This window comes from Rhincodon typus, chromosome 1, assembly GCF_021869965.1.
Source record: "Rhincodon typus isolate 14 chromosome 1, sRhiTyp1.1, whole genome shotgun sequence".
Classification (NCBI taxonomy): Eukaryota; Metazoa; Chordata; class Chondrichthyes; order Orectolobiformes; family Rhincodontidae; genus Rhincodon; species Rhincodon typus.
Genome location: NC_063332.1, coordinates 109,985,656 through 110,001,488, shown reverse-complemented (window position 1 = coordinate 110,001,488; position 15,833 = coordinate 109,985,656). Strand labels below are relative to the sequence as shown.

The 15,833-nt window shown below is 39.8% G+C and overlaps 1 protein-coding gene across 1 annotated transcript in view; it reads right to left on the bottom strand.

The window, feature by feature from the left end:
- The window catches only part of antxr2a (ANTXR cell adhesion molecule 2a), a 220,896-nt gene that overhangs the window by 93,715 nt on the left and 111,348 nt on the right, over positions 1–15,833 (bottom strand). Inside the window, exons 13-16 of the mRNA XM_048602572.1 lie at positions 13,650–13,745; positions 6,859–6,900; positions 5,135–5,230; positions 2,248–2,415 (exon numbers count right to left, since the gene is read on the bottom strand). Of these exons, the coding sequence (XP_048458529.1) occupies positions 2,248–2,415; positions 5,135–5,230; positions 6,859–6,900; positions 13,650–13,745 (402 nt within the window). The remainder of the gene's footprint in view (positions 1–2,247; positions 2,416–5,134; positions 5,231–6,858; positions 6,901–13,649; positions 13,746–15,833) is intronic.

Below are 15,833 nucleotides of genomic sequence, written 5' to 3'. Positions count from 1 at the left end.
ATTTGTTCTAATATTCCTTTCCTTTCTACCGATGCAGGTTATGAATCATATCAAGTAAACTGGTTCTCACTTTTTTTGTCGTTCTTACTCACCTTTTTGTCTTGTCTTTCTTTTCATAAAGCAATACTAACAGATCGCTGACATTTCTTAATATATAGAACATAGAACATAGAACATAGAACATTACAGCGCAGTACAGGCCCTTCGGCCCTCGATGTTGCGCCGACCTGTGAAAACCAATCTGAAGCCCATCTAACCTAAACTATTCCATTATCATCCATATGTTTATCCAATGACCATTTAAATGCCCTTAAAGTGGGCGAGTCTACTATTTTTGCAGGCAGGGCATTCCACGCCCTTACTACTCTCTGAGTAAAGAACCTAACTCTGACATCTGTCCTATATCTATCACCCCTCAATTTAAAGCTATGTCCCCTCGTGCTAGCCATCACCATCCGAGGAAAAAGGCTCCCACTGTCCACCCTATCTAATCCTCTGATCATCTTGTATGTCTCTATCAAGTCACCTCTTAACCTTCTTCTCTCTAATGAAAACAGCCTCAAAACCCTCAGCCTTTCCTCATAAGACCTTCCCTCCATACCAGGCAACATCCTGGTAAATCTCCTCTGCACCCTTTCCAATGCTTCCACATCCTTCCTATAATGCGGTGACCAGAACTGTACGCAATACTCCAAGTGCGGCCGCACCAGAGTTTTGTACAGCTGCAACATGACCTCATGGCTCCGAAACTCAATCCCTCTACCAATAAAACCTAACATACTGTACGCCTTCTTAACAACGCTATCAACCTGGGTGGCAACTTTCAGTGATCTATGCACATGGACACCGAGATCTTTCTGCTCATCCACACTACCAAGAATCTTACCATTAGCCCAGTACTCTGTATTCCTGTTACTCCTTCCAAAGTGAATCACTTCACACTTTTCCGCATTAAACTCCATTTGCCACCTCTCAGCCCAGCTCTGCAGCTTATCTATGTCCCTCTGTAACCTACAACATCCTTCTGCACTATCCACAACTCCACCGACTTTGGTGTCATCCGCAAATTTACTAACCCATCCTTCTACGCCCTCATCCAGGTCATTTATAAAAATGACAAACAGCAGTGGCCCCAAAACAGATCCTTGAGGTACACCACTAGTAACTGAACTCCAGGATGAACATTTCCCATCAACCACCACCCTCTGTCTTCTTACAGCTAGCCAATTTCTGATCCAAACCGCTAAATCACCCTCAATCCCATGCCTCCGTATTTTCTGCAATAGCCTACCATGGGGAACCTTATCAAACGCTTTACTGAAATCCAAATACACCACATCAACCGCTTTACCCTCATCCACCTGTTTGGTCACCTTCTCGAAGAACTCAATAAGGTTTGTGAGGCACGACCTACCCTTCACAAAACCGTGTTGACTATCCCTAATCAAATTATTCCTTTCTAGATGATTATAAATCCTATCTCTTATAATCCTTTCCAACACTTTACCCACAACCAAAGTAAGGCTCACTGGTCTATAATTACCAGGGTTGTCTCTACTCCCCTTCTTGAACAAGGGGACAACATTTGCTAGTCTCCAGTCTTCTGGCACTATTCCTGAAGACAATGACGACATAAAGATCAAAGCCAAAGGCTCCGCAATCTCCTCTCTAGCTTCCCAGAGAATCCTAGGATAAATCCCATCCGGCCCAGGGGACTTATCTATTTTCACACCTTCCAGAATTGCTAACACCTCCTCCTTATGAACCTTAATCCCGTCCAGTCTAATAGCCTGTATCCCAGTATTCTCCTCAACTACATTGTCTTTTTCCTGTGTGAATACTGACGAAAAATATTCATTTAGCACCTCTCCTATCTCTTCAGACTCCACGCACAACTTCCCACGACTGTCCTTGACCGGCCCCAATCTTACTCTAGTCATTCTTTTATTCCTGACATACCTATAGAAAGCTTTAGGATTTTCCTTGATCCTACCTGCTAAAGACTTCTCATGTCCCCTCCTGGCTCTTCTTAGCTCTCTCTTTAGGTCCTTCCTGGCTAACTTGTAACTCTCAAGCGCCCTAACTGAGCCTTCACGCCTCATCTCTATAATCAAGATTGATGTCAATACACCTCTAGTACTTGGCCATTGAATCTTTAACCAGTTTCATATGTTCCACGATGGCCCTGCTGAAGCACAATGTTTTCTTACTGAATGGAATAGATCTCAGTAGATAGTGATAAATTACCTTAATTGGATCATACCACTGTGGTGTAGGAGGGTGATTAGAAGGTGGAGATTTAGGCTGTCTTGGAGTAAGAGGTTCCTCTTCTACTTCTGGAAGTTTTACAACAGCATTTTTGGCCTTTTCTAGTCTTGCCCCTTCATCAGTGGATCCTTTATCCCCCCACCGGACCTTGTAGAAAAAAGCAATGTTGTTTGAGGAAATGTACACAGATGTGGTCATGAGCTCATAACAGTTACTATTCAAATGCTGATGCACAATATTCACAAACTATTGACTTAAAATAATGGTTACTGCTAAGTTATCAGCACTTCAAAAACTGTTTACCATTGCTCAAAATTACAGCTGCATTGAGGGACGTAGCATTCTACAATTCAAGCTGACATTTGCACATTAATGTTACACTCTATATTGACGGAAGTAGAACCAAAAGGAAGAATTGAGAGATAGCAGTGGTACATGTACCCCAGACCAGCAATTTAATTATCAAATCTTACACCAAATGAAAAGAAACAATTATAGGAACGTATCCAACAGACTGGAAATACTAAGAAAGGAGCATATACCTATAGGTCCCATAGAGTCCTGTAGTCTGTCTCCATTTAACTAATAAGTTGCTTTATAAAAACTGAAAGAACTGCAGATGCTGTAAATCAGGAACAAAAATAAATTTGCTAGAAAAGCTTAGCAGGTCTGAGGAAGGGTCACTGGACCCGAAACGTTAACTTTGATTTTTTCTTCACAGATGTTGCCAGACCTGCTGAGCTTTTCCAGCAAATTTGTTTTTGTTCCTAATAAGTTGCTTTACCTGTCTTCCTTTTCCAAGTTCATATTCTCTACATTATATTCCGTGTGACAAAATTTTATTCATCCACGAGCTATCTAAATCTGTTTATGCATTCTTCATATCCTTTTCTCTTTAATTTGTTACAGTCTTTTATTTCTTTAGTTTGTTATGGATGGTGCAAACTTCTCACTGAGTCTTTCCACCTTAATGGAATATATCTTTGCTCAGAGCTGTGAAATATTTCCTTAATTTCCTGCCACTTATCCTCTACTGTCCCATTTTAACATATTCTTGCAAACACTTTATCCAACTCAGCTGTTAAGACACTAATCTTGTTCCCACACTTCTCACCCTCAACTGAATGTGAAACTATATATGTTATGATCACTGTTGCCTTGGTACTCCTTTATTATGAGATCATTAATTAACCTGTTTCAATGCATAATATCAAAGAAAGACACCAATTTCCTTGTTCCTGCTTCTCCAGACTACCGAAAGGAAATTATGTCCGAATATACCCTCAAATTGATGTGTCAAGCCAAAATAATTAATGTCAAGGTTTTTCGCTTTGCTACCTTAAGCGTGTCACTGATTGTTTAACTTGATATCAAGACTAATCAAGATGTTCTCAAAGATCGCAAGCATTGGAAACACCCAAAACCAGTAGGCCACTTAGCACTGAAATGAGAAGAAATTTCTTCATCCAAAGAGTGGTAAGCCTGTAGATTTCTCTGCTACAGAAAGCAGTTGAGGCCAAAATATTGAATGTTTTCATGAAGAGTCAGATATAGTTCTCAGGTTAAAAGAGGGAACAAGGTAGTGAGTTGGATGATCAGTCATGATTATAATGAATTATGGAACAGGTTTGAAGGGCCTACTCCTGCCCCTATTTTCTGTGTTTCTATGTTTGGCACCTAGTTATGAGAAAAATATTATGTACAGAAAACAAAAAAATGTACAGTTTTTTTTAAGTCAAAATACAAGAGGATGCATTAAAAACAATTATTAAATAACACCATTAGAGCTGAACCATAATTTTTATTCAAACAAATTTTTGATGACAGTTTATTGTACATTTTCACGACTGCTGCATTATTCCCTAAAAGCTAAGCTGTTGATTTCCACTTCTAAATTTGCAACTTTCTTTCTCAAAGGGCACGGCGTGAATTCAATTGTCAAATTTAAATCTGAGCTAGACAAATTTTAACAAGCAAGGGTATCAAGGGATATGGACCCAAGGCAGGTATATGGAGTTAGGCCATATATCAGCCATGATTCTACAGCATGGTGGAAAAGGCTTGAGGGCCTACTCCTGTTCCTATGTTCATTTGGGAGCCACAGGTCCAAACTCTCATTATTTTCCTTACAAGAATGCAAGGTTTATCATAAGACATGTCACAGATTACTTAAAGATTTTCTTTAACCAACTTGTCAGAGATGCTTTACATGCCTCTGGAGTAGAGGAGACTTGAACCCAAGCCATCCGGCTGAGAGGTAGGGACACAACCACTGCACCACAAGAGCCCTCTCAGATTACCTATACACTGTACCTAAATATGATATTTTCTGAAAACAATCTATTGGGCATGTTGATCTAGGTTTTCCAATCATATTGGTATTATAATCAGAAAAGGTAAGTCCACTGAGCACACCTTATTAGATATTTTTGTTGTTTCCTGAGTGTTTATAATTTCACCTTACCTGAAAACAGAGAAAAGGAACATATACCTCTAATTCAGATGGAGTGGTATAGTATTAAGAAAACAATTTTAAACACTGGATCCCAAAACTAACGACTAAGACAAATCCCACAGGTTCTTAACATTCACATCAACATATTTACAGGATATGCCGTCAATTGTGTTTCGTTTAGTCCACATTTCTTTACTATCCTCACCTATCTTATTAAGATGTAAAATATTGAGGTTTTGGGGATTTGAGGGATTCTGAATGGCAGAAGCTTAGTCCAATGTCTCCATGTGCCGAGGCCTTCCCTGGGAATTCGACCTCACTAAAGCAATTTAACCATTCAACGAGAGGCAAGTCTAATATTTTCAACTCAACCAAACAGTACAACGATGAGAAATAAATTTCATAACACACCTCCATTCTTTTAATGCCACCAACACCTCTACCGCCATAGTATGAAGCATCAACGGTTGGCCATTTCTTCTTTGGCACTGGTTCTGGGTCAGGTTCCTGTATATTAATACAACAAAACGTTCTTAATTTGCAAAGTAAGAGTGTATTTAAATCTATCAACATGTTTCTTCAGCCTTACTATATATAAACACAATTTCCCTTTGTGACTTATGAGAAGGTACAGCAAGTGAGAAGGTATAGGAGTAAAGGGAAGGAACAGTCCATGTGGAATATTGACAGAGGAGGGGAGGGGAAAATGGGTTTGATGGGGGTGTCCAGCTGGGAGTGGCAGAAATGATAGACTGAACGATTCTCTCTGAATGAGGAGACTGGTGTGGTGGAAAGTGAGGACAAGGGGAATCCTCTTTTTTTGTTCTGGGAGGGAGGGGAAGCATTGAGCACAAAATTGCAGGAAATGGGTCAGACATAGCTGAGTGTCTTGTCAACCAGAGTGGGGGAAACCTTGGCTGAGGAAAAAGGCAGGCATGTCAGTGGCACCACAGTGGAAGGTGGCATCATCAGAGCTGATATGATGGAAATGGAGAAAGAGGGAGAATGGAATGGAGTTCTTATTAAAAAAAATGGTGTGAGGAGATGTAGTTGATGTAACTGTGAAATGCTATACATTTTAATGAAACTGTAACTGAACCACAGGTGTGGCTGAAGAAAATGAACATAAGCAGAATTATGGTAATGGAGAAATTCAGGGAACTAAAGAGGGACAAATCCCCAGAACAAAATGGCTTTAAAGGGGGTAGGCGAGAACAGTACAGATGATCTAACTATATCTTCCGAAATTCGTTCTAATCAGGAATGAGTAATTTAGATTAGTAAACTGAACATGTAATTTCACAATTTAAGAAAAGTAACAGTAAAACAAGGATGTTAACCTAACATCTGCTGTCGAGGCACAGAAAGAAAGAGAGAGAGAGAGATGGTTGGGAAGTATAGCTGGGTATCTTCAGCATACATATGAAAACTAATGCCATACTTTTGGATGATGTTGCTGAGGGGCTGCATGTAGATGTGAAGTCAAGAACTGGTCCTGCAGGGACACCAGAGAGAACAGAACCAGATGACAGTGGTCCTACCCAGGTGGATGGCAGGTGCTGGACAAAGATGCTACATCCCTGTTTCAAAAGGTTGCAGACTGATCCATATGGATGAAGAACATGAGTTTTATTCTGTTTTGTCACGGACATATAACAAGACATTTGTGACTTTAACAAAAACAGTTTTGGCACTATCGTAGGATCAGAAACCTGATTGCAGGGCGACAAATACATACTTACAGGAAAGACGGGTATGGATTTTTGGTGTGATAACACTTTCACGTATTTTCAAGTGGAAAGGGAAGTTGGAGATTGGGCATTAGTTTACAAGCACAATGTGGCACAGGGATAGTTTATTGAGGAGAGGCGTGATGATGGCACATTTACATAAGAGATAGACATCTCACTCAATTTCACTGAATGACAGAAATAAATCAAATAGATCCTATGTTCTTAAGTTTGATATTTATAATATTCTAACACATATCTGCTTTGCACTTTGTACATATGAGGCTAGCCAATAAGAGTTATAAGAAGACATTCAGACCATAAGACTATAAATCAATGCTACTTCTTTAGTGTTTGCATTGTTCATCATCAACAACACTTTAACACAATGCAACATTCACATACCTCTTTTGGAGGGGGTGGAGGAGGGGGAGGATCTTTTATGACCTGAAACCAGACAAAAAAACAAAAATTATTTATGTAACAGCAATGACATAAATTAAGAATTCCATTTCTGCGATTTGTTCCCAACTGCTGTGTCTTTTCCTTCTCACCTATTAGTATATTCTCAGAGAGCTAACTGGTGTGTATTCTCCTGTGACTATTAATTAATAAGACTTTGTGCAAGTTAGTACTGAGTTGCTCATCTCAAATCAAAGAAACCCATTAGCAGGCTCACTTCAATGCATCGATTTAAGTGAAAATTAATTGAACAAGTGTTACTACTTCAGAAGGATCCTGATCATGAGAACTTTGTGATGTCAGTTGGACTACAGATAACTGCTGTGCAACAATAATGATTTTTGAATATATGGAATATGTTTTAGGAACCAAGACTTAGATTACATACCAGCCACAAGGACTATTGTGCCCCTCAAGTTGCAGGCCTACAAACTTCAAACCTACTAACTTGCAAAATTAAGCCAAATAAGCTTTTCTGGAAAGGTATAAAACACACCTGCAATGCTTATGAATAAAGTTTTAAATGCTTCTCTGCTGAGTTACTGTCCCCTTTCAAAGGCATTAGTTTCACCTCTTTTCTAAAATGCACCCTCTATGTTAGTCATATGCTTCATCTCCAATGCTCTTTACCCCTTTAGGGACCATTGTCACCTCCCAAGTCCATGCTCATCCACGGTCCTCTGGGACCTTGGTGACTTTCACTTCCACTTCCACACCCACACAGCTTGGAACTGCAAATGTTCTGCTACCCAAAGCAATATAGCATAGTCACTGCTTTCATTATGACTCTAGCGGTGGTGCTTCATCCCTTCCTAAACTGTCTGGAGCCTTTAATATATCTGACCACTATCACCTTTTAATGCCACTCCTCTCAGGAACCTTTGCTTGATTCCACTGTTACAGATACAATCATAATCAAAGAATCTCCAGCAACCACTTATTTTCATGTGAAACCTAAAAACACCCAAGTCTACCTCTTCACAAGTTCTCTTCACTCTTGTTTCTGTTCTGGTCTCCATTAACTTCCTCAAGTGAAACCAAAATTATTGTCTTCAGCCCAATCCATAAACTGAAAAGAAAACTAACAAATCCCCCGGCCCTGCTGATTTCTATCGGGGTTTCCAATCTCTTCTTCATGATGGGGTTGAAAGCTTCCCCTCCTTTGAGACTGCATCATGCAGTGAAGCTGAGGCCCAGCTCATGACTTGCCCTGACTTTGTCCTGTTCACCCCTTAGTCCATCTTTCCGGGCCTGGGCTGGTATAGCTGTCAGAACTCACCCCTAACAACCCCAGCACTGCAGGTAGCCTGGGCTACAACATCAGCCATTTCAACATCCTCCACTTGCATTTCCACTGTTTCCAACCAGCTTCCATCAACTGGAGCAAATCACAATGAAGAAATGGGCTTTACATAAAATAATTACATTTTAATGCAGTATTTAAAAACATACAAGAAAATAAACGGTGGTAGATAACATATAGTGTGGGAAAATATGAAGTTATTCACTTTAAAAAGGGCTAATTAGGAAAATTGAACACATTTTCAATAATTGAAACGATTAAATGTTGTTGATGTGAATTTGGGTTTCTTTGTTCAAAGACATACAAAATGTTATCACAACAGTTATACCAAGCAATTATGAAAGCAAATATTATAACTTTAATTCCAAGAGGTAGGTTTACAGCGGTAAGAAGTGTGATGGTGCTGAGATCATATCTGGAGTGTAACATGTAGTTACCTCCAAAACAGTATATGCTTTATTTTTCTCTGGTGATGCTGTGCTGACTAGTATAAATGATATGATAAAGAAAACGGAAGTGGAATATCAGGCTGTGATGACAGTGAAGGAATCTCTGTTACTAAAAGTGTTCAAAATTGGCAAGGAGGTAGTGTTGGAGACTGCTGGCACTTAAAGTGACAAGGCACCGGAACTGGACGATACGTATACAATGGACAATGAAGGAAATACGAGTGGAAATTGCAGGGTCATAATCTTTCAGTCTGCCCTAAACTCAGGGGACGTTCCAGAAGGCTGGAGAATTACAAACATCAGTTTAACTTCAGTGGTAGGAAGAAGTAGTCAATGTGGCAGGACAGTAGAGACAGCTATTAATGAAACATACAGTGTTGTGGGTTTTATTAACAGGAACAAGAATGGGCTATTCAGCCACTCAAGCCTGTTCCACCATTCGATGATATCATGATTGATTTGTGGCTTAACTCCACTTACCTGCCTTTGGCCATATTCCTTTGCTTAACAATCTCAGATTTAAGATTAACAACCAGTCTAGTACCAGTGTAATTTGTGAAAGAGAGTTCCAAACTTCTACCACCCTGTGTGTGTGGAAGTGCTTCCTAACATCTCTTCTGAACAGTCTGGCCCTAATTCTCAGACTATGCCATCTAATTCTAGAATCTCCAACCAGTTTACCTTTATCTACCCTGTCTTTTCCTGTTAATATCATGAAGATGTCAATCAGATCACCCTTTAATCTTCTAAATTCTAGAGAAAATATAACCTTATAACTTCGCCCCTGAAATCCAGGTATCATTCTTATAAACCTACATTGTAATCCCTCCAAACCAATATATCCTTCCTAAGATGTGGTGCCCAGATCTGCTTACAGTACTCCAAGAGAGGTCTGACCAGGGTTTTGTACAACTGCCGCATAACATCTGCATCCTTATATTCCAGTCCTCTAGATATAAAGGCCAGCATTCCATTAGCTTCCTGATTATTTTCTGTACCTGTTTGTGATATTTTAAAGATCTATGCATCTGAATAATAGAGGCAAAGAGGTTTGCTATACTATACAAGAGGAAGGCAATGGCCTAGTGGTATTATTGCTGGACTGTTAATCCAGAGACCCAGGTAATGTTCAGGGACACAGGTTCAAACCCTGCCATGGCAGATGGTGGAATGTGATTTCAATAAAAGAATCTGGAATTAATGACGACCGACAATCCATTCTCAATTGTTGAAAATACGTATCTGGTTTCTCCCTTCAGGCCATCCTTACCTGGTCTGGCCTACATGTGGCTCCAGACCCACAGCAATGTGGTTGACTCTTAACTGCCTTCTGGGCAATTAGGGATGAGCAATAAATGCTGCCCTAACCAATGATGTCCTCATCACAACAACGATTAAAACATAGGAAAAAAGCCTGTTAGATCAATACGTGAAGTATTGTGTATAGTTCTGGCTCATTGGGAGGATTAGAACAGATTATTGGCTTTGAGGATAGGTTGCAGAGATTTTTTTTTAAAATCACCCCTGGGATGTGACGTTGCTGGCTAGGCAGCATTTATTGCCCGTCCCTGATTGCCCAGAGGGCAGTTTAAGAGTCAACCACATTGCTGTGGGTCTGGAGTCACAAGTAGGCCAGACCAGGTGAGGATGGCAGTTTCCTTCCCTAAAGGACATTAGGATTGTTGTCCCTTGAACAGGAGAGGCTAAGAGGACATTTGATAGAAGTTTTCAAAATCACTACTGGTCTGGGCAGACTAGACAGAGAGAAATTGTTCCCACTCATCAGAGGTTTGAGAACAAAAAGGCACAAACCAGAAGTGAATTGCAAAAGTAGATATGTGATCTCAGGAAAATTCTTTCCACAGAACGAGTAGCTTGGATCTGAAGTGTACTGCTTGTAAAGGGTAATGGAGGCAGGTTCAAGTGGAAGCCCATTCGAGACTATTTGAATAGAAATAAGATGCAAGATACAGGGAAAAGGCAGGAGAATGGCACTAAGTCATCATGCTCATTCGGAGAGCCATAAAAAACACAGCGGGTTAAATGGCCACTTTCTGCAACTCTGTGATTCTGTCAATACCTCAGAAACCACTTTGCAGCTAGTTGTTTTTGAATCTAACTGTTAAATGTGACAGCGATTATAATCGTCACTTCTCTAAAGATATGATAAGTTTCACTCCATATGTCGTGTTTTGTGCTCTGACATACAGGAAGCTCTGTTGCCCTGAAGCTTTAATTAAAAAAATAACTCAGTGCAGTGAATCCACTTGAATACAAAATAAACCTAAAAAATAAGTGCATAAAACTTTTACTCTTCACTTGAATACCGTTACGCAAGGAGGTAAGTCTTGCATTAAATAATAAATTTCTGGACAAAATACAATCACAGAGCAGAACCTTCTCTCCAGGGTCAGGAAAAAGGAATTCAGACTATTCCCGGATCCTGAGCCCATCCCATGGTGAATCAGTCACTCTTTAGGATTTTCATGAAGGTGCATCCTTCGTTGACATGGAGGCAGGTTTTTTGTCCATTGAAGTGTGGCAGCCAGATTCTTAAAGGAGGACCAATCAGAAGCCTTCTAACTTGACAGGCCCCGGCAGACTGCTTCAGAGGGCGATCACAAGCCTCATTGGACAACTGGCAACCCGCCTTCCCTGGTTAATCTGCCCCTCTTTGTGTCAGAAATTCCCAAGCAATCTCCCTTCAAAAAGATTACCACTATTCCTAATGAGCCGAACTGGTTGTCCACCCCACAGTTCAGCCTTACTAGCCTGAAGCCACCTTGTCAAAAATCGCCCGTGCTAGCAATAGGCTCGAGTAAGTAGCACATTGGTATTTTTGGTCCGTTCCAACTTTGATGGGGCCAGAAAATTCTACTATTGAATGGTTACAGTACACAAGGAGGCCATTCGACCTGTTGAGTCCATGCTGGCTCTCTGCGAGAGTTATTTGATAATCCCAACCACTGAACAGAGTCAAGAGCCTTTTGGATGTCCATACATGCAGATCAACTACATTCCGTTATCAGCAGAGTTTCTTTATAAGATTACAACAAGTTAATTTCAATACAGGATTTGCTTTAATAAATCCTTATTAGCTTTCCTGAATTAGCCTACCGTTATCCAATATTTTCATTACACTCATTTGTTTTTCATTTGTATTTACAACCTGACATCTGTCACACATATCTTTTTTTCTGTTTCACCTCGCTTTCTATCTCTGTATCGAGAGATCGCTGTCCCTGTTTGCTCTGCCTTTCACCCCTGTAGGAATTAACTGGAGTGCAGCACAGTCACCACACCTTAAAGGCATAGTCTTGCCTGCTAATCTTTCATTCAAATTTACCCAGAATGGATTCTTTCTCAAACCACCAAAATTGGCCCTCCTTAAATAAATTTTTTTAACTCTAGATTGATCCTAGTCCATTTCTGTGGCCAACCTAAATCTATGATGGCACTTGTGGCATTATGTTCACCAAATACTCCTTTAGATACTTTGTCTACTCGAATGCCTAGACCCAGATTGAGCAATGTCACTTTCCTTATTAGGCAATAAATGTGCTTGTCAAAAAATTCTCCTGAATGGACTTCATAAAGTCTTCTTATTCTCTACTATCATTATTATCCTGGGCTGTAGTAGAACAATGAAACACACCCATTATCATGAATCTACAGTTTCTCCATCTCCTTGTAGTTACTTTGCAAATTTGTTCTTCTTTGTTTAAGCATCATTCCACCCCAAAGAACAGAAGTTTTTTTTTATGAAAAGCCATCATATTATGTCATAGAAGTAGGCCATTCAACCTGTTGTGCTGATTCTTTATGAATGCTGTCTAATTACAAAGAATTTACAAGACTGCTGTTGGCGATTCAGCGTACTGATTAATGCTGCCATCCTCTCACTGCTTCATTAACCCTTTCACCATACCCTTTCTCTTCTTTTCTTCCTCACATACTGATCTCTGAGCCCCATGAATGTATCTGTATTATTCAATGATATAACGATGCAGTAAATCATCCCACTATGCTGCTTTTTCTGCTTGCCCTTGCATTGTTTTCTGTCCTTTCTGAATGCAGATCCAATTCTCTTTTGAAAGTTATCACTGAAACTGCTTCTTTCATTCCTTCAGGTATGACATTCAAACATTAAACATCATGATTAAAATTTCACAAGCTCTGACTGACGAGTTCTTTACATTACATATCGGTAAACTAATCACTGACTCAATTCTTTTACATCTGAGTAAGTGTAAAGTTGTGCACTGTCATTATTTTCCGGCGTTTAACTTAGCAGTTCCCAAGCTCACTTCTATTCATTGCTGATTTGAGCATAAAACTATAGAATCTGAAGCAAAGTAGACCAAGGGAACTGCAGCATATTAGTCGTTGAATCTAACCGCAGAACAATAATGTTCTGTCAAGAATGATGTAGAAATGTGTGCTATTCAGAACTGGTTTTGACTACAACTGGTACAAGTATGAAAAGAGTTACACCATATGTTTTCTGAACTTTTTCAACTTTGATTCATTTTTTTATTCATTCACGGGATAATAGTGTTGCTGGCTAGGCAGCATGCATTGCCGATCCCTAATTGCCCAGAGGGCAATTAAAGAGTCAACCACATTGGGGTGGGTCTGGAGCCACACGTAGGCCAGACCAGGTAAGGATAGCACTTTCCTTCCTTAAAGGACAGGTGGGTTTCTCACAACAATTGACAACGGTCGTTGTTAGACTCTTAATTCCAGATTATATTTATTTTATTAAATTCATGGGTCCCCAGAACATTAGCTGGGTGACTGGATTAACAATCCAGTGATAATACCACTAGGCTGTCACCTCCCCCTATACGTGTCATATATAAAAATCCAGTGTAGATTGGACATTCAATTTAACCTGCTTTACACTTTTGGGTACTCTTGGTGAAAGTCAAATTTGTTTTAAAATTCACACACTGTCTCAAAGTGAATTTACTAATACTCACCACCATGCAGCAGAGAGGCCAGAACCACCAGAGCAATGCGAGTCCAATTAGCAGAAAGATAGTGAATATAGCGATGATTACAGCTGTCCCATCAGACTGAAAGGAAGCAGAAGTTAGTAGGCTTTATTTTAATGCATTTTAAGCATTACACACATTGTGAACATGTTTGTTACATTGAATTTAAATCCCAATCACTTTTAAGTTGTTGTAAAAACAAATCAGAAGAGCATGACAGAAAATAAATGATTCTTACACTGGTGCTAGAGAGATAACACTTAGAAAAGCAAGCTTAAGAAATAATGAAAAATGCAATGGGTGAGGAAAAGAATGGGGGCCATTTATAAACATCACAATGGTTGCTACAATTATTTTTATCCCCAAAGCTTGAGTGCAACAGAACTTCCTGTCTGTCAGCACAAAATAGAACATGCTGAACAGAACTTATCTCACCTTTGGAGGAAAGCCGATAATAATCGCTACAACATTTAACAGTTAGGTGCAGAGTGAAACAACTTCCTGCAAGAATAGCTTCTGAGACAGTCACAGAATCATAGAAGTATTATGGGACAGAAGGATGCCATTTGGTCCATCATACCTGCATAGTTTCTCTGAGTATTTTAATATAGTGCCCATCTCCTGCCTCTTCCCTGTAATTCTGTTTAGTGTTTCTATCCAAACAATCATTCAAAGCCACATTGAAGGCCATGCTTTCTATACTAAAACTACTTGCTGTGTGAGAAAAACAGTTCTCAATTTCCAGTTGCTTCTCTTGCAAAACAGGGACAATGGCTGGAAGAGAAAGACTTGCATTTATATAATACCTAAGCCAATAAAGTGCTTCTGAAATGTCTTATTATTATCATTATCTAGGAAATGCAGCTGCCAGAAGGCAGAAATATTTTCACAGTTAGCAGACACAAAAAAAAACCGAAAGAACTACAGGTGCTGAAAATCAGAAACAAAACTTTGCCGGTCAGGCAGCATCAGTTCTGCAGAAGGGTCACTGGACCTGAAACGTTAACTCTGCTTTCTCTCCACAGATGCCGCCAGACCTGCTGTGTTTTTCCAGCAATTTCTGTTTCCAAGTTAGCAGAAACCTGTTGCTAATGCGTACAAGTTAGCTGTCACCTTACTTGGCACATACAACCTCATCCTTTATTTTAGCCTGTCACGTGTTAAACCCTTACCCTTCAGCCTTGGTAAATGATGCGAATGAACTGAGGTGCTTTTTAATACTAGCAATTTCTGTACTAGCCTTCAAGCAAATTACAACGTATCTCTTGTTAATGGACAAGTTATTCCTTATATTTGCAAACAATTATAATGGATCTTTCTTTTTTGGTGAAAATTCTGACACAGAAATTTGACTACATTACAGCTAAAATTCAATGGAAATATTGTATGTATACTTTTGAAAGGAAAATACAGTGAGTGTCCAGTACAGTGATGACGGATACAAGGCGGAGGTTTCAAATTGTTGAAACAATGTGAATAAAAAGACATTTAATTGAAACACATAACTCGTGCCATGATCACAAGATTAATGTGGTGTTTTCAATCCATCTAGCCATTATCACCTCATCTCAGCAGCATTCATGGTAATTATCACAAAATTAATGATAATTAGCCTCAGATGTTTGTTTAAGCACAACTGGATAGGAAAAGTTGTTCTGCAGTATTAAAATGGGTAAGAGTGATGTGTTACAAGATTGATGTAAAGTTGCGATGAGTAAGAATGATGCGTTATGGCAATTGCAGGCTAAGATCTGAGAAGACACTGGTGTAGTGGACTTCACATTGTGAGGATAGCTCAAAGACAAGGACAAGTTGACGTCATTTATGCGCACTTTCGGTGACACTGAAGGAGGAGCTAGGAAGAGAGCAGATATAATCAGTGATTCCAAACTCGAATCTAATGTACAGAACTGGCTTGTAAAAACAGCAGGCACAAAGAACACCCAGCTCGGAACCTATGGTGAGGACACTGGCAGAGAACTATAGCATTGGACTGAGTTTCTGGTTAATCATGGCTGGCTCAACAGATTCAAGAGGTGACGTGAGATCCAACAATTCAAGACTTCTGCAGAGGTAACATCTTGTAGATGTTACCTCTGCAGAAGCTGCAGCTACCACCTATGCCCTGGAATGAAAGCTTGCTTGGAGGAAGTGAATAATGCGCCCGAG